This window comes from Pongo pygmaeus, chromosome 15 (assembly GCF_028885625.2).
Source record: "Pongo pygmaeus isolate AG05252 chromosome 15, NHGRI_mPonPyg2-v2.0_pri, whole genome shotgun sequence".
NCBI lineage: Eukaryota > Metazoa > Chordata > Mammalia > Primates > Hominidae > Pongo > Pongo pygmaeus.
The window spans coordinates 93,119,211-93,140,804 of NC_072388.2; the positions used below are offsets into that span (position 1 = coordinate 93,119,211).

The 21,594-nt window shown below is 44.6% G+C and overlaps 2 protein-coding genes across 5 annotated transcripts in view; both read left to right on the plus strand.

Moving 5' to 3' along the window:
• Positions 1-75: 75 nt before the first annotated feature.
• IFI27 (interferon alpha inducible protein 27) overlaps positions 76-21,594 on the plus strand; it is a 32,286-nt gene continuing 10,767 nt past the window's right edge. Inside the window, exons 1-2 of one of the 4 annotated variants that reach the window (XM_063652036.1) lie at positions 166-187; positions 15,666-15,744. In XM_063652036.1, coding sequence (XP_063508106.1) covers positions 15,717-15,744 — 28 coding nt within the window. In that variant the 5' untranslated portion in view covers positions 166-187; positions 15,666-15,716. Of the gene's footprint in view, positions 188-15,665; positions 15,745-21,594 lie in introns of those variants that run through there. The other 3 variants (XM_054447513.2, XM_054447514.2, XM_054447512.2) reach the window with 3 other exon arrangements.
• On the plus strand, positions 166-21,500 carry IFI27L1 (interferon alpha inducible protein 27 like 1). Its single transcript, XM_054447510.2, has 5 exons — positions 166-187; positions 15,666-15,744; positions 19,523-19,555; positions 20,602-20,763; positions 21,268-21,500. The coding sequence occupies exons 2-5, from the start codon at positions 15,717-15,719 to the stop codon at positions 21,357-21,359; spliced, it is 315 nt and encodes a 104-aa protein (XP_054303485.1). The 5' UTR covers positions 166-187; positions 15,666-15,716; the 3' UTR covers positions 21,360-21,500.

Genomic DNA, 21,594 nt, shown 5'->3' on the forward strand with positions numbered 1-21,594 from the left:
CCTATGGCAAACGCAGCTACCTGATTGGCTACCTCGCGGACCACAGCAGTGCCGGTGGGAGAGCTGGCTTGGGGCGCTGGCCCCTCCTCTTACAGCTTTGCTCCTGCCAGTTTAGGAAAAGGCCCGAGAAGGTGAAGTTCTGTGTGCTCCCTCTGGCGAGAGACTTTGTCAGCTCCCGCAGAGTAACGTAAGTTTTCTTGTATTCTTAGTGTAGTTTTGTTACCGGAAAGGGGTCCCGATCCAGACCCCAAGAGAGGGTTCTTGGATCTTGCGCAAGAAAGAATTCAGGGCGAGTCCGCATAGCAAAGCAAAAGCAAGTTTATTAAGTACTTTACTCCGTAGACAGAGTAGAGCGTTCCCGAAAGTAAGAGGACTAACCCGTCCATCCTAGGTACAATGCTCGTACCTAGATCATAGGGAGATGTGCTCTGCTACAAGGGTGACCTGTGATGAGTGTTCCTTGTATTGTAATTGTTTTGGGGCGCCATGAACTGTGCCCATATAAGATACAAACTTAATTGATAAATGTTGTGTGTGTTCAGACTAATCCACTGACAGGCCGTTCTCCCTTCTTTCTCCCTTTCCTTGGGACTCTATTCCCTGAGACACAACAGTATTGAAATTGGGTCAATTAATAACCCTACAATGGGCCTGTAAGTGTTCAAGTGAAAGAAAGAGTCTCACATCTCTCACTTTAACTCAAAAGCTAGAAATGGTTAAGCTTAGTGAGGAAGGGATGTCAAAAGGCAGGATAGGCTGAAAGCTAGGCCGAAAGTTTGCACCAAAAAGTTAGCCAGTTTGTGAATGCAAAGGAAAAGTTACTGAAGGAAATTAAACATTTTACTGTAATGAACACATGAATGATATGAAAGTGAAACAGTTTATTGCCGATTTGGAGAAAAATTTAGTGGTTTGGATAGAAAATAAAATCTGCTACAGCAAAACGAAAACCGAAACCAAAACCCCTAAAACCAAAACCGAATCCAAAGCAAGGCCCTGATTCTCTTCTATTCTATGATGACTGAGAGAGGTGAGGAAGCTATAGAAGTTTGAAGCTAGAAGAGATTATTTCATGAGGTTTAAGAAAGAAGCCCTCTCCAGAACATAAAAGTGTAAGATGAGGCAGCAAGTGCTGATGGAGAAACTGCAGCAAGTTATCCCTAAGATCTAGGTAAGATCATTGATGAAGGTGGCCACTGAACAGCAAGTAGTCAATGTAGACAAAACAGCCTTCTATGGGAAGAAGATGCCATCAAGGACTTTCATAGCTAGAGAGGTCAATGTTTGGCTTCAAAGGCCAAGCTCACTCTTTTGTTAGAGGCTAATGCAGCTAGTGACTTTAAATTGAAGCCAGTGCTTGTTTACCATTCTATTATAAAAATCTTAGGTCTCTTAAGAATTACGCCAAATATAATCTGCCTGTGTTCTGTAAGTGGAACAACAAAGCCTGGATGACAGCACATCTGTTCATAGCATGTTTTACTGAATATTTTAAGCCCACTGTTGAGGCCTACTGCTCAGAAAAAAGGATTTCTCTCAAAGTATTATTGCTCATTGAAAATGCGCATAGTCACACGAGAGCTCTAATGGAGATGTATAAGGAGATGAATGTTGTTTTCATGTCTGTGAACACAAGATCCATTCTTCAGCCCATGGATCAAGAAGTAATTTTGCATTTCAAGTTTTATTACCTAAGATACATTTCGTAAGGCTATGGCTGCCATAGATAGTTATTCCTCTGATGGATCTGGGCAAAGTATATTGAAAACCTTCTGGAAAGGGTTCACTATTCTAGATATCATTAAGAACATTTGTGATTCATCGGAAGAGGTCAAAATATCAAAATTAACAAGAGTTTGGAAGAAGTTGATTACAATTCTCATTGATGACTTTGAGAGGTTCAAGACTTCAGTGAAGGAGGTACCTGCAGATGTGGTTGGAAACAGCAAGAAAACTAAAATTACAAGCAGAGCCTGAAGATATGACTGAATTGTGGCAATCTCATGAGAAACTTGAATGGATGAACAGTTCCTTCTAATGTATGACCAAAGAAAGTGGTTTCTTGAGATACAATCTACTCCTGGTGAAGATGCTGGGAACACTGTTGAAATGACAATGAAGGATTTAGAATATTTTGTAAACTTAGTTGATAAAGCAGTGGCAGGGTTTGAGAGGATTGACTACAATTTTGAACATTCTACTGTGGATAAAATGCTACCAATTAGCATCACATGCTACTGAGAAATCTTTCATGAAAGGAAGAGTCAATCCATGCAGCAAACTTCATTGTTGTGTTATTTTAAGAAATTGCCATAGCACCTCACCTTTCAGCAACCACTACCCTAATCAATCAGCTGATTTCAGAAAAAAAGAAAAGTATATTATGGCAGAGGGGGACACAGTCAAAATGTTAATAATTGGTGAATTATTGGTGCTAGAGTAAGGGTACGTGAGTGTTCATTGTACTATTCTTTCAACTTTTTTGAGGTTTAAAACTTTTCAGAATAAAGAGTTGAGTAAATTGTTTTGATTTAAAAATTATGAATTAAAAAGAAATTGGCTTAAGCCAGGTGTGGTGGCACATCCCTGTAGTCCCAGCTATCCAGGAGGCTGAAGAGGGAGGATCGCTTGGGCTCTGGAGTGTGAGTCCAGCATGGACAACATAGCAAGACATCATCTTTAAAAAAAGAAAAAGAAAGAAGGAAAGAAAGAGAGTCAATTTTAATTTTTAAAAATGGGAGAGGGGGAGATGCTAACCAAGAGCAAAATGATGGCAAAGTTTCCATTATAGTAGTGGGAACATAGGTATTTTCTTTCCTTCTTCTCAATATTCTAATTTTAAAAAATAGTAAGAATAAACTATTTTAATGTTATTCCTATTTCAAAGATGAGAAAACAGATGCAGGAAGATTAATTTGCCAGAGTCATACAGCTAATGTTACAGAGCTCAGACCTGACTCGGAGATCTGTGACTTTAACTGGGTGCAGTGGCTCACACCTGTAATTCCAGCATTTTGGGAGGCCCAGGCGGGTGGATCGCTTGAGCTCAGGAGTTCAAGGTCAGCCCAGGCGACATGGTGAAACCCTGTCTCTACAAAAAATACAAAAATTAGCCAGGCTTGGTGGCATGCGCCCTTAGTCCCAGCTACTTAGGGGGCTGAAGTGGGAGGATTGCTTGAGCCCAAGAGGTCAAGGCTGCAGAGAGCCATGTTCATGCTGCTGCGGGATAATTAAGGAACCAAAGAGACCGAGGGGTTGAGGAGGAATTATTTAATTATTTAGGTGCACAGACTCAGTCAGATTAACATCCAAAGGACTGAGCCCTGAACAAAGAGTCAAGCTACCTTTTAAGCATTTCGTGGGGCAGGGGGAGATTTGTGCAGTGGGAAGCATATTACGGAAGCGAGAAACAAAGACAGTTATTCAATTGAGACATGGCATTACATTATTTCTTACTTTTCAAGGAACAACATGTTTTACGACTTGAGAGTATCTGTCTAGTGACCTTGCAGCTGCACAGCTAGAGAAACAGTCTTCACAATGCCTGGGAAAGGGAGAGATAAGGCTCACTAGCCTCAGAAAGAAAAACAGGCAGTTAATTTTAAAGGACTCCAGCCCTTTCTCTTCCTCAAGGGGAATTGGGTTTTTTTTACATACAACTGAGTTTTTGCTTACACAGTTTTTAATTTCTTTTAATTCCTGTTCCAATGCCACTCTACTCAGCCTGAGTGACAAAGCAAGACCCTGTGTGGGGGGGAAAAAAAAAGTAATCAAGATCAAGAAACCCTATAAGGAATGTGTCCCAGTTTCCAAGGGACCCATGCAGAAGCCTCCATTGCCAGTGGCTGAAGTGGGAGTACTTATGAATGTGTTGATTGACTTTCCAAAAAGACTGAAGGTTAGATGTGGGCCGAGGGGAACCAAGAATGCATATGGAGAAGTTGGAACAGTTGAGCTCATAAATTCCCCAGCAAGAAAATGGCTCATCTAGCCAGGTAGGGCATCTAGAAGGGTGGGGGAATCAGATTGCCTGGAGTCAGGTCTGAGCTCTATAACATTAGCTGTGTGACTCTGGCGGATTACTTACTCTTCCTGCATAGTTCCTCATCTGTAAAATGAGAATAACATTGTTGAGAAGATTAAATGTAAATACATGTAAAGTTCTTGCTGCAGTGCCTGGCACATGGTGAGCTCAATTGACCTTAGCAATTCCTTTTGTCATCACACATTTCTTTATAAGCATACATATACCTTTCATATAGTATAAATATGAAAAGGTGATAAGTTGGGGGAAAACACATTTTGGCGAAACATCCAACAGTGTTAAGTAGTTGTTTTAAGGTGATGGAACTGAGTGTAATTTTTTCTTTTCAATATTTCAATTTTAATGTGATTATTTTAATTATATATATTATATGGAGGTATAATTAGTGTACAATAAAATGCAGAGTGCAGCTTTTCAGTTCAATAAATTTTAACATTTCCATATCATCATATAAGTATTGCACAAAACAAGATAAAGAACATTTCCGTCACCCCAGAAAATTCATTCATCCCCATTTCCAGTTAGTTTTTATCCCTACCCAGAACGCAATTATATTTTAATTTAAAAATTAATTGGCAACTATTTCTTAAATGGGAACCATTTTGGTATTTTCATTTATTGTAAAAGTGACTTATGCCTGAGGCATTGTAATTCATCTAGCACCAAAAAACATACGTATGTATAAGCATTCTACATGGGTGATATAGTTTGGATATTTGTCCCCACCCAAATCTCATAGTTGAATTGTAATCCCCAGTGCTGTAGTTGGGGTCTGGTGGAAGGTGTTTGGATCATGGGGGCAGATGTCTCATGAATGGCTTGGACCATCTGCTTCATAATAAGTGAGCTCTCGCTCTGAGTTCATGTGAGATCTGGTGGTTTAAAAGAGTGTGGCGCCTCCCCTCAACTCTCTCTGACTCTTCTTTTCACCATCTCATGTGCCTGCCCCCCTTCCACCTTCTGCCACGATTGTAAGCTTCCTGAGGCCTACCTAGAACCTGAGCAGATGCCAGCAGCATGCTTCTTGTAAAGCCTGCGGAACTGTGTGCCAGTTAAACCTCTTTTTAAAATAAATTACCCAGTCTCAGATATTTCTTTATAGCAATACAAGAATCGCCTAATATAATGAGGTCTTCCTTTACTACTGTTTTGTAAGTTGCCTCTTTCACTCAATAATATCTAATGAACAATTCCCCATTGCCAATAAATATAAATCTATAACCAGGGATGGATCCAGTCTATTTAGGGACCTGAAGCTTACATAATTGGTGGGGCAGAGAGCTTAAAAAAAGGGAGTTATAATACAAAATACCAGTAACACTACAATGTCACCCCAAACTAGGGGAAGTATGGCAGAGGGAAGCCAGATTGGAAAGCAATCACAAGACAACAACACTAATCAATTACTCTTAGAAGAACTTTTGCAAATAATAATAACAACAACAACAACAACAAAGTGAGCAATGGCTAGAGCTGCTGTTAGGGTCTTGGAAGGAGCCAGTGCAAGCGAGGGTGCCTGAACTCAGGCTTCTTTTGCTTCGAGGTAAACCCATTTCTGCTTCTATCATCAGTGGCTACATATAATTATTTATATAGGAGTATAAAGTTTTATTTATTCAATTTTTGTTACTTCACGCTTTTGCTGTGTCAACCTAAATAACAAACAGAGAGAAGCCGTCTAAAAGAAAATGACATTTATTTGAGAATATGGCATTGCAGTGGGAAAATGCATGCCATAGTAAACTATGTACATATTCAAGGATGTAAAGGAAGACAAAGGTTTTTAAAGGAAAAATGAAGACAATTACGTCATTGTTTTGAAGCCAGATTGGAAAGCAATTAAAAGACAACAGCTTTAATCAATTACTCTTAGAAGAACTTACTTTTACAGATAATAATAATAACAACAAGTTTGGCTGTAAGAATTAATAGCAAGGGTGACACCAGTCCGAGGTTGGGCAGGTAGTTTCTGGGCAGATGTGCTCACAGAAGTATTTTTTGTGTAAGGTTGTGATGGCCTTTGTGCAAGATTGCAATTTTTGCAGATGATAGTTTTGTTCTCAGGCATACAAAAGCATGAAAACCCTCTCTTCATGGGTTTTCCCTAGCTCTATTTGTCAGAGTTTGGTTGTGTTTTTTGTTATTTTTATTTTTATTTTTGTTTTGTTTTGAGATGGAGTCTTACTCTGTCACCCAGGCTGGAGTGCAGGGCGCATCTTGGCTCACTGCAAGCTCCGCCTCCCGGGTTCACACCATTCTCCTGCCTCAGCCTCCCGAGTAGCTGGGACTACAGGCACCCGCCACCACGCCTGGCTAATTTTTTCTATTTTTAGTAGAGACGGGGTTTCACCGTGTTAGCCAGGATGGTCTCGACCTCCTGACCTCATGATCCACCTGCCTCAGCCTCCAAAGTGCTGGGATTACAGGTGTGGGCCACCGTGTCTGGCCAGGTGTCTTTTTTTTTTTTTTAAGACAAGCAACTCCATTTTGACTCTGACTGCTTTTATAGCTGTCATCAAAAACAGTGTGATCATCATTCATGTGCAGATATTTGTGCACTCTGATTCTTTTCTTGTGATGAATTCCAAGAAGTAAAATTTCTAAACCAAATAAGTTTTCACTACGTGCTGTCAAATTGCTGACCAGAAAGTATGGGTTAGAACACGCCATACCCAGCAGTGAATGAGGATCACTATTCCTTGCCTCATGCAAACACCACATGTTCCAGTTATTTGCTTCCTGAGGCAGATCATGAGGATGCAGTCACTCAGCTCTGTTTCATGCTCTGCTGTGAACCCTCAAGGATAGAAAGCTAATGACTCTATTCCCCTGGCTTCCCCATATGCCAGTTCTGCAAATGACCTGAATTGTGCCAAGCTGACTCCCCTGTGCAAGGATGTGAAAGTGGAAGGGACACAGGGGCTGTGCTTCTGCTGCTTCTACTGCCAAGCATTGTAGTAGGGACTTGGTTTTTTGCAGTAGCAGAAGCAGAGTCCCAGGATCCATTTCTTACCTTACTATGCGAGATGCAGAAGGTGAGGTTTCATTTTACTGGCATAGATGCCCCAGAGCCAGCAGGTGTGGCAGTGGCTTCCCAATATCCCAGTTTCGTGATCATGGCACTGGCTGAAGCATTCTTGGTGGCCCACTTCTAGGGTGGAGCCACATTCTGGGGGTGGGGTCATTCCTGGAACATCAGCCTAGACCCTCCTCCTCCAATCCTGGAACAATCTTTTTTTTTTTTTTTTTTTTTTTTTTGAGACAGAGTCTTTTCTGTGTCGCCCAGGCTGGAGTGCAGTGGCACGATCTCGGCTCACTGCAAGCTCCACCCCCTGGAACAATCTTATGGTCGCCTAATTCCCTGTGTCAAAACCCACTCTGCTTAAGTTGGCTGGAGTGACTTCTGTTATCTGTAGCTGAACTCTGACTAATAGATGCATGTGACACACATACAAAATGTTACCTCCTTTCAATCTTTTACTATTAGTAAGATTGACCATCTTTTTAAGTGTCTGTTAGTCATGTGTAATTCTGTCTTGGGGAGCTGTCTCCTAGTCTTCTGAGTTCCTTGTTAAAGGCAGTTCCTTTTAAAAATTGATTAATAAGAAAAACTCTCTTTGAGTTGGGGATACTAATTGTGCAAAAGTATTATTTTGTTTGGTTTGTTTTCCCCTCAGTATGTCACTTGTCTCTTAACCTTCATGATAAATCCATTTTTCACCACGAGGGACTTTGTTCATGGTGTTTTTTTGTTTGTTGTGGTTATTTTGTTATTTTTATTTTTAGGGAGAGTGTTTTGCTCTGTTGGCTAGGCTGCAGTGCTGTGGTTGGGTCATGGCTCACTGCAGCTGTTACCGGATAGAGGTCCCGATCTATATCCTAAGAGAAGGTTCTTGGATATCATGCAAGAAAGAATTTCAGATGAATCCATAAAGCGAGAGCAAGTTTATTAACAAAGTAAGGGAATAAAAGAATGGCTATTCCGTGGTCAGAATAGCAGCTTGAGCTGCTTGAATGATAATACTTATAGTTATTTCTTGATTATATGCTAAACAAGTGGTGGATTATTCATGAGTTTTTGAGGTGGGCAATTCCTGGAACTGAGGGTTCTTCTCCCTTTCAGACCATACAGGGTAACTTCTTGATGTTGCCATGGCATTTATAAATGGTCATGGTGCTGCTGGGAGTGTCTTTTAGCATGCTAATGCATTATAATTAGTATATAATGAGCAATGAGGATGACCAGAGGTCACTGTCATCACCGTCTTGGTTTTGGTGGGTTTGGGCTGTCTTCTTTACTGCATGCTATTTTATCAGCAAGGTCTTTGTGAACTGTATCTTGTGCCTATCTTCTATCTCATCCTGGGACTAAGAACGCGTAACCTCCTGGGAATGCAGCCTAGCAGGTCTCAGCCTTATTTTACCGAGCTCTTATTCAAGATGGAGTCACTCTGGTTCAAATGCTTCTGACATATTTCCCCCCTCCCTTTTACAAGGAAACCCTTAAGCCTAAGGGTTGTAGAAGTATATAGATCCATCTTCTGTAACTTCTTCAGACTGAATAGGGGCGATGATGTTCCTGCCTAACTATTAGGGTCTCTTGTATTCAGGGTAGAGTGGAGCTCAGTCAGAAAGTGTCGGTATGGCATGGACCATTCATAACTCTTGAGTTCCTACAAAAGGTGATATCTGGAAGATCAGTAAGTGTTCAATTTAAGATAACATTGAGTAAGCTCATCCTACATTTCTATACAAAGAGTACAACAGCAACATATTCCACAACAGTAAAGTAAAATAAACAAAATTATCCCAAGTAAACTGAATAAGAAGGCTTTCCAGGAACTGGGCAATTGTTGGAACCAAGCTGATATGGGGGTCTCTAGCTGATTCCAATATGTGCCCAGAATTAGAATATTGATCCGGATTTTTACATTACCCATCCCTCTTGTTTCTTCTGAGCTGCAGCCAGAGATCACTGATTGGTTCACAGGAATAAGCAGGGTCAGTCTAAATTGCAGAAAAAAACTCAAAAACAACTGATGAGACTAGAATTTAATAACAGGTGTACCATAGTTTTTGAAACCTAATTTTTCTCTCTCCAGTCGTTATTTTAATATAAAACAAATCATAGTTTGACAGATTTGGTTTATTATACCTGGCCTGATTATTTGTATAAAGTGCAGCAAGAATGATTATTTTTCACATAGGCTTCTTTAATTGACTTTGGTGGAACTTTGTTCCATAAAAGGAATCTCAGATAAGACATTTTTAAAGCTGAGGCCAGCCATGGGTTGGTAGCAGATACCTACAAGTTTGGGTAAATTCTTCTCCTTAAGAGGTTTCAAGATAACTTGGGGCTCTTGGGCCTGTCAGAAAGTGACATTCTTTGGTCAGGAACCCTGTACAGTGACTGTGTAGGCAAGATATGAGGCTAGTTTTCCCAAGGGGCTTTTATTGGCTCTATAAGTCAAGTTTGATTCCTTAAAGGAAAGCACATCATTACAGTCAAAGCCTTGGTAAAATAACCAATGTCTCCAGTTGCATCCAGTTGCAAAATGAAATGGATTCTTATTGTACTTATGCAGATAACTATATTGCCATAAATTAAGAATATGCAGTTTCCAAATTCTGGAGAAATCAGGTAGAAGCAAATATACTCCAAATTTTGTTCACAGGAGTGTACCCAATTATCAAAAGTTGTAAATAGCTCAAAATAAAAATTTTTTGGGCTCTGTAAAAGATCAGCAAAAAGTCAAAAAGATTGGTTCAGACTTCTATTAGTTTAGTTCATGCACTTAATTCCTGTTCTGTCTGATGCTCATGAACATTTCAGCTCTCCATGAAAGTCCTGAAAGATTTTCTGTATTCTAACATCACAATGTCCAAAGTTATCAGAAACCTGCATTCAAGAGCATCTATCAAAGTCCTATAGCTGATTAAGGGTCACCTTTTAAAGAGGATCAAAACAAGATAACAGTTGCCTGTGGATGACAAAAAGTTTTAGGACAGCCACTATTATAGCCACAATTGGCTAGAAATTGTGGTTACTTCTATGGCATACAACAATTTTACATAATAATTATAACTACTAGTAGCATACACTAAGTCATGATTATAGGAGTTTCCCATAATTTTAGAACACATACCAATAACTTAGTTATACAAATACAGCCAAGAAAGCCAAACACCCAACCATTTCATATTTGAGCATGTTTCCTATATGATTTTTATACCAAATAAGGCAAATATGTCATTTTTGGACTTGAGGAGACCTAATATCTAAAAGATTAATTAGGAGGTCAGAAGAAGACATAATTTATCATTTGATTTTGGAAATTTTGTCAAATATCAGAGGTTTAAAACACTTGATATTATAAAATCAAATCCCAGGTCACCATAAGTCACTTACTTAGCCGAAACAATAACTCAGAATTTTTTAAAAGGCAAAACCTTTACTCATTAATAGAGGGAAGATTTAGCTTGCCAAACAGTCTCTTTCCTTTTCCTTCTTTTGTCTATAGCTTATTCAAAAGGCAAACAAAAATCTTTTTTTTTTTTAATATAACATGAAAATCAGCTGGGTGCAGTGGCTCACACCTGTAATCCCAGCACTTTGGGAGGCCAAGGCAGGTGGATCACCTGAGGTTAGGAGTTCGAGACCAGCCTGAGCAACATGGTGAAACCCTGTCTCTACTAAAAATACAAAAAAATTAGCCAGGCGTGGTGGCAGGTGCTTGTGATCCCAGCTACTCAGGAGGCTAAGTCAGGAGAATCGCTTGAACCCAGGCGGCGGAGGTTGCAGTGAGCCAAGTTTGCACCACTGCACTCTAGCCTGGGTGACAGAGTGAGACTGTGTCTCAAAAAAAAAAAAAAAAAAAGAAAATCTTGTTTAAGAGAGAAAGCCAGATTTCACCCTTTGCATTAGTGTACTATTGATGTCAAACTCAATTCTTAATAAAATCTGGCTGCGCACTCTGGCTCACGTCTGTAATCCCAGCACTTTGGCAGGCTGAGGTGGGCGGATCACGAGGTCAGGAGTTCGAGACCAGCCAGATCAACATGGTGAAACCCCGTCTCTACTAAAAATACAAAAATTAGCCAGGTGCGGTGGCACACGCTTGTAATCCCAGCTACTCAGGAGGCTGAGGCAGGAGAATTGCTTGAACCCGGGAGGCGGAGGATGCAGTGAGCCAAGATTGCACCACTGCACTCCAGCCTGGGCGACAGAGCGAGACTCCATCTCAAAAAAAAAAAAAAGACAAAAAACAAAACAAAACAAAAAAATCCTTACAGACAAATCAATCTTAATCAGTTTGTCTATGAGGCAAGATTCTCATAAACCTTTTATAACCCTTTGCAAAGTCTTGTTAAAGAGAAGATCAGTGCTCTAAGAAAAACTCTGTTGTGCTTTTATTCCAATGTTCAATTTACAGAAAAACTGAAGAATGCCTGATATGGTTTAGTTGTGTCTCCACCCAAATCTCGTCTTGAATTGTGGCTCCCATAATTCTGACATGTTGTGGGAGGGACCCAGTGGGAGATAATTGAATCACCGGGACGATTTCCCCCATGCTGTTCTCGTGGTAGTGAGTAAGATCTGATGATTTTATAAGGGGTTTCCCTTTATGCTTCGCTTTTCATTTGCTATTTGCTGGCCACCCTCCTGGGTTCAAGCGATTCTCCTGCCCCAGCCTCCCAAGTAGCTGGGACTACAGGTGCGTACCACCACGCCCAGCTAACTTTTGTATTTTTAGTAGAGACAGGGTTTCACCATGTTGGCCAGGAAAATCTAATTCCAACACATCCCAATATCAGGAACGTTACTTTTCCCCTCAAAATGCCCTTCGTGGAGATGTGAGGAATTCAGAAGCCTCCTTTTCATCAAAATTTTTGACTGCATTTCTTTTCTTTTTTTTTTTTTTGAGACGGAGTCTCGCTCTGTCGCCCAGGCTGGAGTGCAGTGGTGTGATCTCAGCTCATTGCAAGCTCCGCCTCCTGGGTTCACGCCATTCTCCTGCCTCAGCCTCCCAAGTAGCTGGGACTACAGGCACCCGCTACCATGCCCGGCTAATTTTTTTTTTTTTTGTATTTTTAGTAGAGATGGGGTTTCACTGTGTTAGCCAGGATGGTCTGGATCTCCCGACCTCGTGATCCGCCCACCTCGGCCTCCCAAATTGTTGGGATTACAGGCGTGAGCCACAACGCCGGGCCCTGACTGCATTTCTTATGAACTTCATTTTGTATGGAGAACATCCCTTCATCCCACATAGAAGATTTATAGTACGAAACATTCTACACTAGCTGACAAATGGCATGGAGCCCTACTCCTATATTTGTGATAAGCAGGAAGTCAGCATGGATTGGTGGCTAACAGCATGATCTCTGAACAGTGGCCCTGATTGAAATGCTTAGAGCTGTGGCCTTGAGGCAAGTGAATTAACCTTGATGTGCCTTAGTTTGGTGACAAATAGGGACTTAGTAGATATGTACTATTGTTTTTTGCATTTGCTTGTTTCTGTCCTTTTCCCCTACTGGAATAAATTCATGAAACAAGGATGTATCTATATTTTTCTCTTGGGTCAGTGCTCAGGAGCTTGGTAAATATGTTTTGAATGAAAGAATGAATGAAGAGAAAAAAGAGGAAAGTGAGAGTCTCAGTGTGAAGTCTGCGGAGAGAGGAATACAGAAAATTAAAGAAGTGACAGAATCGGGGTGGGAAAGGCCCTCTGCTTGGAATATCCTCTAATGTCCTGGAAATGAGGCTGTGTCCCTTGTGCAAGACAAGGAAAGGAGAGAAAATGTGTCCTGCACCCCAACCCCAGTCCTGCAAGGATGCTTGACCAAACTTGGGTTTGAGTCCCAATTTAGGAAGGTTAGAGTCCTTCCTAAGATTTAGGGGGTTAGAGGTCCCTCTCAGTAAAGTATCTCTTGGTTAAAAATGGATTTGGCACTATGAGGTATTAACTGCTATTCTCTTTGGGTTAATCTGCCTCGCACTCTTTGCTGATGGCTGTGGGTGGCAGGATTGAGCATGTACAGGATCATGGGACATGGGGAGATTTTTTCTCTCTAAAGGTGGAAACTTGAGAGCTGAACCCTTCAGGATGACAAGTGGCCGCCTGAATTTTTGAGTCACTGTTGCTGCAACGGGTGGGTCTTTCTCTGACCTCCCTGAGCTCTTCACCTTCTCCACCCCGCCGTGTCCTCGCACAGTCCTGTTTAGTTTTAGAACAACACTCCCAAATAATTCAGCAAAAGACCTTGCTGATAAAGCAGCATGATGTAAAGAAGTCAGCCCAAATCCACCAAAACCTAGATGGTGACGGAAGTGACCTCCATCACTCTAGGAATTGTCCACCCCTTTCCCAGAAAACTCATGAATGAGCCACCCCTTGTTTAGCATATAATCAATATAATACTGTAAGTATTATCAGTCGAGTGGCCCAAGCTGCTGCTTTGCTCTCACTTCACTCTGGATTTGGCTTGAAGTCTTCCTGTGCGAGGTCCAAGCACCCTCTCTTGGAGTCTGGATTGGGACCCCTTTCCAGTAATGTACTCCTGGTGAACCATAAAAGGATGATATTGAGGAGACCCCTGACCCAAAGGAAATAGACTACAACACCAATTGGCTGACTTTGGGTAAGTAGTGGGGTACATTTTACCTGGGTAAAGGATGAGAATGGGTTAGAAGTCCAACTTAGGGGAATTAGAGTCTCTCCTAAGATAGAGTGGGTTAAAGGCCCCTCTTAAGAAAAGGCAAGGATGCACAAAGGCACACTTAAAAAAAATTTAGAGACAGGATCTCACTCTGTTGCCCAGGCTGGAGTGCAGTGGCATGATCACAGCTCACTGCAGCCTCGACTTCCTAGGTAGAAGCAATTCTCCAGTTTCAGCTTCACAAGTAGCTGGGACTGCAGGTATACATGACAGCACTTGGCTAATTTTTAGAGACTTTTTTAGAGATGAGGGTCTTGCTATATTGCCCAGGCTGGTCTGGAACTCCTGGCCTCGAGTGATCGTCTTGTCTTAGCCTCCCAAGTAACTGGGATTATAGGTGCCAGCCACCATTCCAAGCCTTAGGCACACTCTTTATCCATATTTCTTTTTATGAAATACTCAGTGTCTACTTGATCTTCGGTCTGGGCCTAGCATTGAGGGATGGAGCAGTGAATGACTCCTGACTCGCGTTAGTCAGTTTTACATTTCTATAAAGGAATATCTGAAGTTGGGTAATTCATAAAGAAAGGAGGTTTATTTGGCATGGTTCTGTAGGTTATACAAGCATGGCACCAATGTCTGCTCAGCTTCTGGTGAGGCCTCAGGAAGCTTTTACTAAGGCAGAAGTTGAAGGGGGAGCAGGCGTGTCATATGGCAAGAGAGGGAGCAGGAGTGAGAGGAGGAGGTACCAGCCTCCTTTAAACAACCAGCTCTTGCATGAACAAACAGAGTGAGAATTCATTCATTACCATGGGGAGGGCACCAAGCCACCATGAGGGATTTTCCCCCATGACCCAAGCACCTCCCAGCAGACTCCACCACCAACATTGAAGATCACATTTCAATATGAGATTTGGAGGGGACAAACATCCAAACCATAGCAGTCCTTGACTTTAAAGAGCTCCGAATCCAGCAGAGGAGATAGAGAACAACGTTGCATTGTGGGAAATTCTGTGGCAGAAAGAATATAGTGGACTCACGTTTGAGAGCATAGGTGGGGGTATAGTTGCTTAAGCGAGATTGGGAATGTGTGGCCAGGGAAGTCTTCCTGGAGGATATGTAAGATGATGAGGTCTTGAAAATTTTCCTGGATCTGGCATGCAAAGGATCAGAGGCCTAAAAGAGCAGGGAATGACTTCTATTTGTCCCCCAGGACAGAAACATAGCTGGATATTGGCAGCAATAAGTTTAGGGTGAGGCAGAAGCCAGTTCATGGAGGACTTGCTTATCCCATGGGCCATACAAGGCTGTTGAGGGGTTTTAGGCAGATGGATAGGTCAACACCATGACTTTTCCCTGTACCACAGCAGCCAATAGATACATCTCCATTCAGTGTTTTATATTCCTGATGCTTGGGTTGCTTCCATTTCCTAGCTATTGTGAATAATGCTGCTACGAACATGGGTGTATAAATCTCTGTTCAAGAGTATGCTTTCAGCCGGGTGCAGTGGCTCACACCTGTAATCCCAGGACTTTGGGAGACCAAGGCGGGCGGATCACGAGGTCAGGGGTTCGAGACCAGCCTGACCAACATGGTGAAACCCCGTCTCTACTAAAAATACAAAAATTAGCCAGGCGTGGTCGCACGTGCCTGTAATCCCAGCTACTCAGGAGGCTGAGGCAGGAGAATCGCTTGAACCTGGGAGGCAGAGGTTGCAATGAACAGAGATTGCGCCACTGCACTCCAGCCTGGGTGACAGAACGAGACTCTGTCTCAAAAAAAAAAAAAGGCTATGCTTTAAATACTTAGGGTAGTTACCCAAAAGTGGGTTTACGGGATTATATGATTTATATGATAATTCTATTTTTAATGTTTTTATAGTCCCAGGAGGGATGCAGAGTCCTTTATTAATGCAGCTTTATCCAAACCGGATCCTGAATAAAGTCAAAACTCAACCAACAGGTGGAAGTCCAAGAATCTGAGTGGAGACTCACCGAGGCGAAGGGGCCAACCATGGGAAAGGAGAGTGGATGGGGCTCAGGTGGGTACTGCACATGATTCTTGGGGCTGCTGGTCCTTCCGAGGTGAATGCATTTTGTGTCCCACTCTTCTGACACCAGATTATGTCAACCCCAAATAACAGAGAGGGAGGCTCTCCATAGAAAAGAGATTATTCAGGAATGAATGACAGGGGATTTTTAAATCCCAGAATACACGTGCCATAGTGGACCATGGCGGGGCCACATATGTACCCAGGAAGGCAAAGAAAGACAAAGGTTTTTAAAAGCAAAACAAGGAAAGTTACATAAGTGGTTTTGAAACAATGATCCTTGGCTACAAGTGTGGGATCAGCCCAAGATTGAACGGGCAGTTGTTGGGCAGTCATCCATTCAGAAGTGTTCTTTATGGAAGGCTGCAGTGGCCTTTCTGCAAGGTTGTGGTTTTCAGAGCATCTTTGTAATAGCTCTTTTCACAGGCATGTGTGCCTGAGAGCCCCTCCTTGATGGCCTGCCTCCATTTTGTTAGGATTTGGCATAAGCGACTCCATTTTAATTCTGACAACTTTCATAGCAGGAAGGCTTTTGGCCTGAGCTGCTGAGAGAATGGATTCCAGGTTCAGCAGTGACTTGGGCCAGAGCAGAGGCAGGGAGACAAGTTAGGAAGCTCCTCCAGTCATCCCACTGAGAGACGTGGGCGGCTTGGTCCAGGACTAGAGCTGCAGAAGTATGAGGAATGGTCAGACTGGATATTTCTGAAGGTGAATAAGCATTTGCGGATAGATTGCTGTGAAGGAGAGAAACCATGTGGAGTAAAGGAGGACTCCAGGCCACTTAACCTGAGCTACTGAGAGAACGGGGCTGCCCTTTATAGAGGCTGGCAGCTGTTGGAGGGACAGCTTCCAGAGGGGAAATGGGAGTGCACTTGGGTCACTTTATGTTTGAGGTGCTTCTCAGACACCCAAGGGACATGTTAAGTAGGTCTAGGCTGAGCACATCAATCTGCAAGTCACCAGAGTACTTAACACAGTGGGACTGGGTGAAGTGCCCCCAGGCGTGGGGCTAAAGCCGGGGAGTCTGAGGACTGACCCCGGACACACCCACACTGCACTGAGATCAGGGAGAGGGGCTGAATGAGACTGAGAAGGAGAGGCTAGTATGGCAGGGGGAAACATGGAGGATGAGGCCAGGTGAGGAAGATGTGTCGGCTTCTAGGGCTGCTGTAACAAAGGACCACGGATAGAATAGCTTAAAACAAGAGAAATTTACTTTCTCACAGTTCTGGAGGCTAGAAATCTGAAATCAGAGTGTCCCAGGGCCATGCTGTCTCTGAAGGCTCTTGGGGAGAATATTCCATGCCACTCCCTAGCTTCTGGTGTCTGCCATCAGTCTTCGACGTCCTTGCCTTGTGGCTGCATCGCTCTGATTTCCATCTCTGTTTTCACATGGGCTTCTCCCTGTGTGACTCCAAGTATCTGTGTCTCTTCTTTTTCCCTTACAAGGACCTCAGTCATATTGGATTAAGGGTCCACCCTACTCCAGTATGACCGCATCTTCATTACATTTACAAAACCCTGTTTCCAATTAAGGTCACATTCACAAGTACCAGATGTTAGGACTCGAACATATCTTTTCGGGTGATGCAATTCAACCCGCAACAAAGATGTTTTGAGGAAGAGAGAGTAATCACCCCTGTCAGACACTGCTGAGAGCTGGGAACATTGAGGCCCGAGAGGGAGGGCTCTGAATGGGCACCAAGGAGGTCGGTGGAGACGTTGTAAGTCCAGTTTCCTGGGGACTGGGTTGGGGAGAAGGCTGATGGGTATGGGTTTGAGAGTGCATGAGATGAGTGGTGGTGGGTCCTGCCTATACACACATCTTGATGATTCACTCATGTTCTCATGCTTTGCATTAGACCCTCCCACTAACCCTGTGAGGTGGCTGCTCTCATTATCTTACACATTTTATAGAGGGGACAGGAAAGCTAGGTAACTGCTCAAGGTCATGCAGCTCTGGGTCTGGGTGCCTAACCACGGTGCCATCCTGCCTTTCCCTGAATGGACAGAACTACCACAAGGAGCTTTGCTCTAAGAAGCAAAGCAAAGTGAGGTGGCAGCTGGAGGAAGATGTGGTATGAAGGGAGGGGCTGTCCTTGTTTTACTGGTATTGGGAACAATCCCAGAGAGAGGGAGGCTTTGATGATGCAGAAGCGAGGGAGGCACTACTGGAGCATGACTTGGAGTAGGAAGAGCAGGTGGGCCCAGCGCACGGCGGGGCAGGCGCACAAGTGGGGAGGCACACAGGTGGCAGGAGCAGGCACTGCTCATCACAGAAGCGGGAGGGCAGGGGAATGTGGGGGCAGGGGTGGCGGGTGGCCGAGGTAGACTTGGTGGTGAGAGCAGGGGGAAGCTCTCTTCTGGTTGCCTTCATTTTCTTGGTGAATTAGGACCCTGAGGGAGGCAAGAGAGGAGGTGGTGCAGGTTTGAAGATCAGGGAGAAGTTGTGAAATTTGCATAATCTCAGAGAGTGGGGAGTGAAAGGAACAGAAAGACACAGATTGGAGTGATGCAGCCACAGGCCCGGAGCACCAAGGATTGTTGGCAGCCACCAGAAGCTAGAAGGAGGCACAGGAGGACCCTCCCTGAGAGGCTTCAGAGAGAGCGTGGCCATGCTGACTCCTGGATTGTGGACTTCCGGCCTCCAGAACTGAGAGAATTGATTTCTGTTGTTTGAAGCCAACCAGGTTGGGGTCCTTGGTTACAGCAGCCTAGGAAACTAAGACAGAGCTCAGAAATCCCAGGGTGACCGAAGAACTCCCAAAGCTTGTGTTAGAGTCAGAAAACTGGAAAGGGAGGAGTTAGGGGCCTCTAGGGGGCTGCTCGCTGCTGATAATAGGGAGGGTACTGTTTTGTTATTAACAATGTCTAGGACAGAATGCTAATAGAAATAATAGAACCTTCTGTTCTCTGAGCTGTCCATTGTGATGGTCACAGGCTACACGTGGCTTTTGAGCTCTTGAGATGTGACTAGTGCAACTGAGGCACTGAGTTCTAAGTTTTATTTCATTTTTAATTCACTAAACTTTAAATAGCCACACATAGCTAGTGGTTACAAGTGGGCAGCACAGGCCTAGGGTTTGACTGAGGGAATATGGGGCATAGAGTCCAAGATCTTTGGAAGCAAGGAAATAAGAACTGAAAGACACGCTTTTGGGACATGTCACCTGAGTAGGGATTGAAATCTTCAAGACAGGTCAGGAGTCGTGACAGAGAGAAAGGGAGGTCCTGAGCCATGAGCTAAAAGCTTCAAGAAATGGCAGGGAGTGACGGGAGGATTGAGGCTGATTTTTGCACCTTCTCTTACTTGGCTGAGACCAAGGCGCCTCTTCCTGGGGAGGTGGCTGAGCTTTCTCCAGCAGGCCCTGAAATCTCCAGAACTTTGGTCCCAGCTGCCTAAGCACCCCAGTCCCTGCCCCTGTGGCAGCCATTGTCAGATGTTCCTGCCAGCCCTGAGAGCTCAACGCAACTCAGGAGGCCCAGGCATGCTCTGCCCAGTGCCGCAGGGGGCCCAGCCACAAGGCTGGGCAGAGGAGACAGGTGACTTCTGATGCGGGGACCTGGGGAGGCTTCCTGCAGAAGGTGTCACGTGTGGAGCCCTGAGAATGGGGCCTTCACCTCTGACCTATGGCCTAGGATGGGTAGGGGGCTTCAGAAGAGGGAAAGAATAGCAAAGTTGAATTTGAGATGGGGGTATCAGAGTGGACCCACTCTCATAGGTTTGTGTTTGTTTGTTTGTTGTTGTTGTTGTTGTTGTTGTCTCCAGGCAGGGCTGCTGTAGCAGCTGTGGTCGGAGGAGGTGAGTCTCTATGGGAAGGAGCTCAAGCCCCCATCCCCCGCCTCCCCCCAGCCCTGAGCCTCTGGGAGAAACTGGCTTTGACCAAACCCAGGATTCTCCAAGACATAGCTGGGTAGCGGTGGAGTGGGCAGAATGATGGGAACCTTAGAGCAGCAGGAAGCAAAGCAAAGCCATTAAAGGCACAGGGCTTTGGAGGCAGCCAGAGTTGGGGCTACTCTCAGCTTCCACCAAGTACAAACCATGCAACCTCAGATGAGTCATTTGAGCAGTCAGAGCCTGGGATTCCTCCCCGTCTAAAGCACGGCCCATGGTATCCTTGGGGACTTTTGTAGGGAGTATGTCAGCTGAGCTGTGTCTCATTCCTCAAAATTATTTGACAAATGCTGGTAGCCCATCCACTGAGTCAGAAGCTTTTGAGCTGCTATAAAGCAATGTCCTCCAATGCAATGGCCAAAACTAAAGAAAATCATAATGTTTCTCTGTCACCTGCACCACACTTCAAGTGCTAAACGTGGCTACCCTAGTAGACAGTACAGAAAACAAATGTGGCTATGATTGCAGATGGCTCTCTGATTGCACTGCTCTGGAGATTTTGGGGAGCCCTAGAGGACCCCCGCATGCTGCTGCAGGGCCTTCAGGGCCTCCATCCCCTTACCTCTCCAGAAAAGCAGCTCTGATATTGTCTTCTGTCAACCTTTTGCTTGGAGAGATCATATTTTCCTTGCCAAAAGCGAAAGTTTGAAGACTGCTGTTTGCTTCAATGTATTTATTTTACATTAGGGGAACAGAGGCCCAGGGAGGCCAGTGAGCCCTCGATGGTGTCTGTGAAACAGGCATAAACAAGCCTGGGATTCAGATTATCCTGGGAGCTGGTCCACTGGCTGCTTTACACGTTGACTGCCCTTGTTTTGGGATCCCATCCCTGCTCTGAGTCTTTCCTGAGAGCACAGCAGACCCCTCTTCCTCCTCATCGCCACAGGAGGATGTCAGGGAGGTCTGGGGGACTCCGTCCCATGAGGCCAACCCCAAATCTCCACTTCCCGCAGTTGTGGCTGTGGGGACTGTGCCCGTGGCGCTCGGTGCCATGGGCTTCACCTCAGTAGGAATCGCCGCGTCCTCCTTAGCAGCCAAGATGATGTCTACAGCGGCCATTGCCAACGGGGGCGGAGTTGCCGCGGGCAGTCTGGTGGCTATTCTGCAGTCAGTGGGTGAGTGTTCTGGACAGGGTGACCAGAGCCAGGAGATGATCCAGCCCCGAGGCTGAACCCCAGGGAGGCCTCTCTTCTCACTGCAGGTCCGTGATCCTCTGCCTCCTGGGCCCTTTGTCTTTCTGTCACTGTCCCCTCTTCTGGTTGGAGGTGGGACCAGGGGTGCAGCCTAGGAGATCTGCGTTCCTGGTGAACCCTACAAAACCCAGGCAGGTCTCCTCCCCTCTCTGGGCCTTTGGAACATAAGGAACCTGCCATTTCTCAGAGGGTCTTCCCTGTTGCTGGGATTCCCCACCAGAGTTCTTGCCTCCTCTCTGGGCAGTGGCCTGCAGCAGCCCCTCCCAAAGCAGAAATCCTAGGGTTTTAGGAAGCAGAGGTGGGGAACAGGGTTGGGCTGCCTGGGCCTCAGGCCTCTGGAGGAACCCAGGGTCTCTGGCCTCCAACCCCCTGTTAGGAGCTGCTACCCCTCCCCATGCCCTGTGCTCACCATCTCTTCTCCCCCAGGGGCAGCTGGACTCTCTGTGACATCCAAAGTTATCCTGGGCTTTGCTGGGACAGCTCTTGGGGCCTGGCTGGGTTCACCCCCTTCCAGCTGAACACCACACTGAGGCAGGGAGGTGGCTCTCTTGGTGGAGATGACTTTCCTGGGCCTCTGGATGACAGTCTTCCAAAGGACAAGTCCCCTACTCCCAAAATTATTTAAGGAAACATGAAAAATAAAGATGCTGGTGATCTTCTCCTAGTGTCGGTTCTCTGTTCTTGTGGTCAGGATAGGGTACAGCACTGCTGCAGGAGTGCTGGACAGGGAGGGACTCAAGAGGAAGCAGCATG

Excerpts from the sequence above, each read along its gene's own strand:
- IFI27L1 (XM_054447510.2), top strand. The coding sequence starts at position 15,717 with ATGGGAAAGGAGAGTGGATGGGGCTCAG. Across the intron at positions 15,745-19,522 it reads GGAGAGTGGATGGGGCTCAG|GCAGGGCTGCTGTAGCAGCT; the intron begins GTGGGTACTGCA and ends TGTTGTCTCCAG. Across the intron at positions 19,556-20,601 it reads AGCAGCTGTGGTCGGAGGAG|TTGTGGCTGTGGGGACTGTG; the intron begins GTGAGTCTCTAT and ends CACTTCCCGCAG.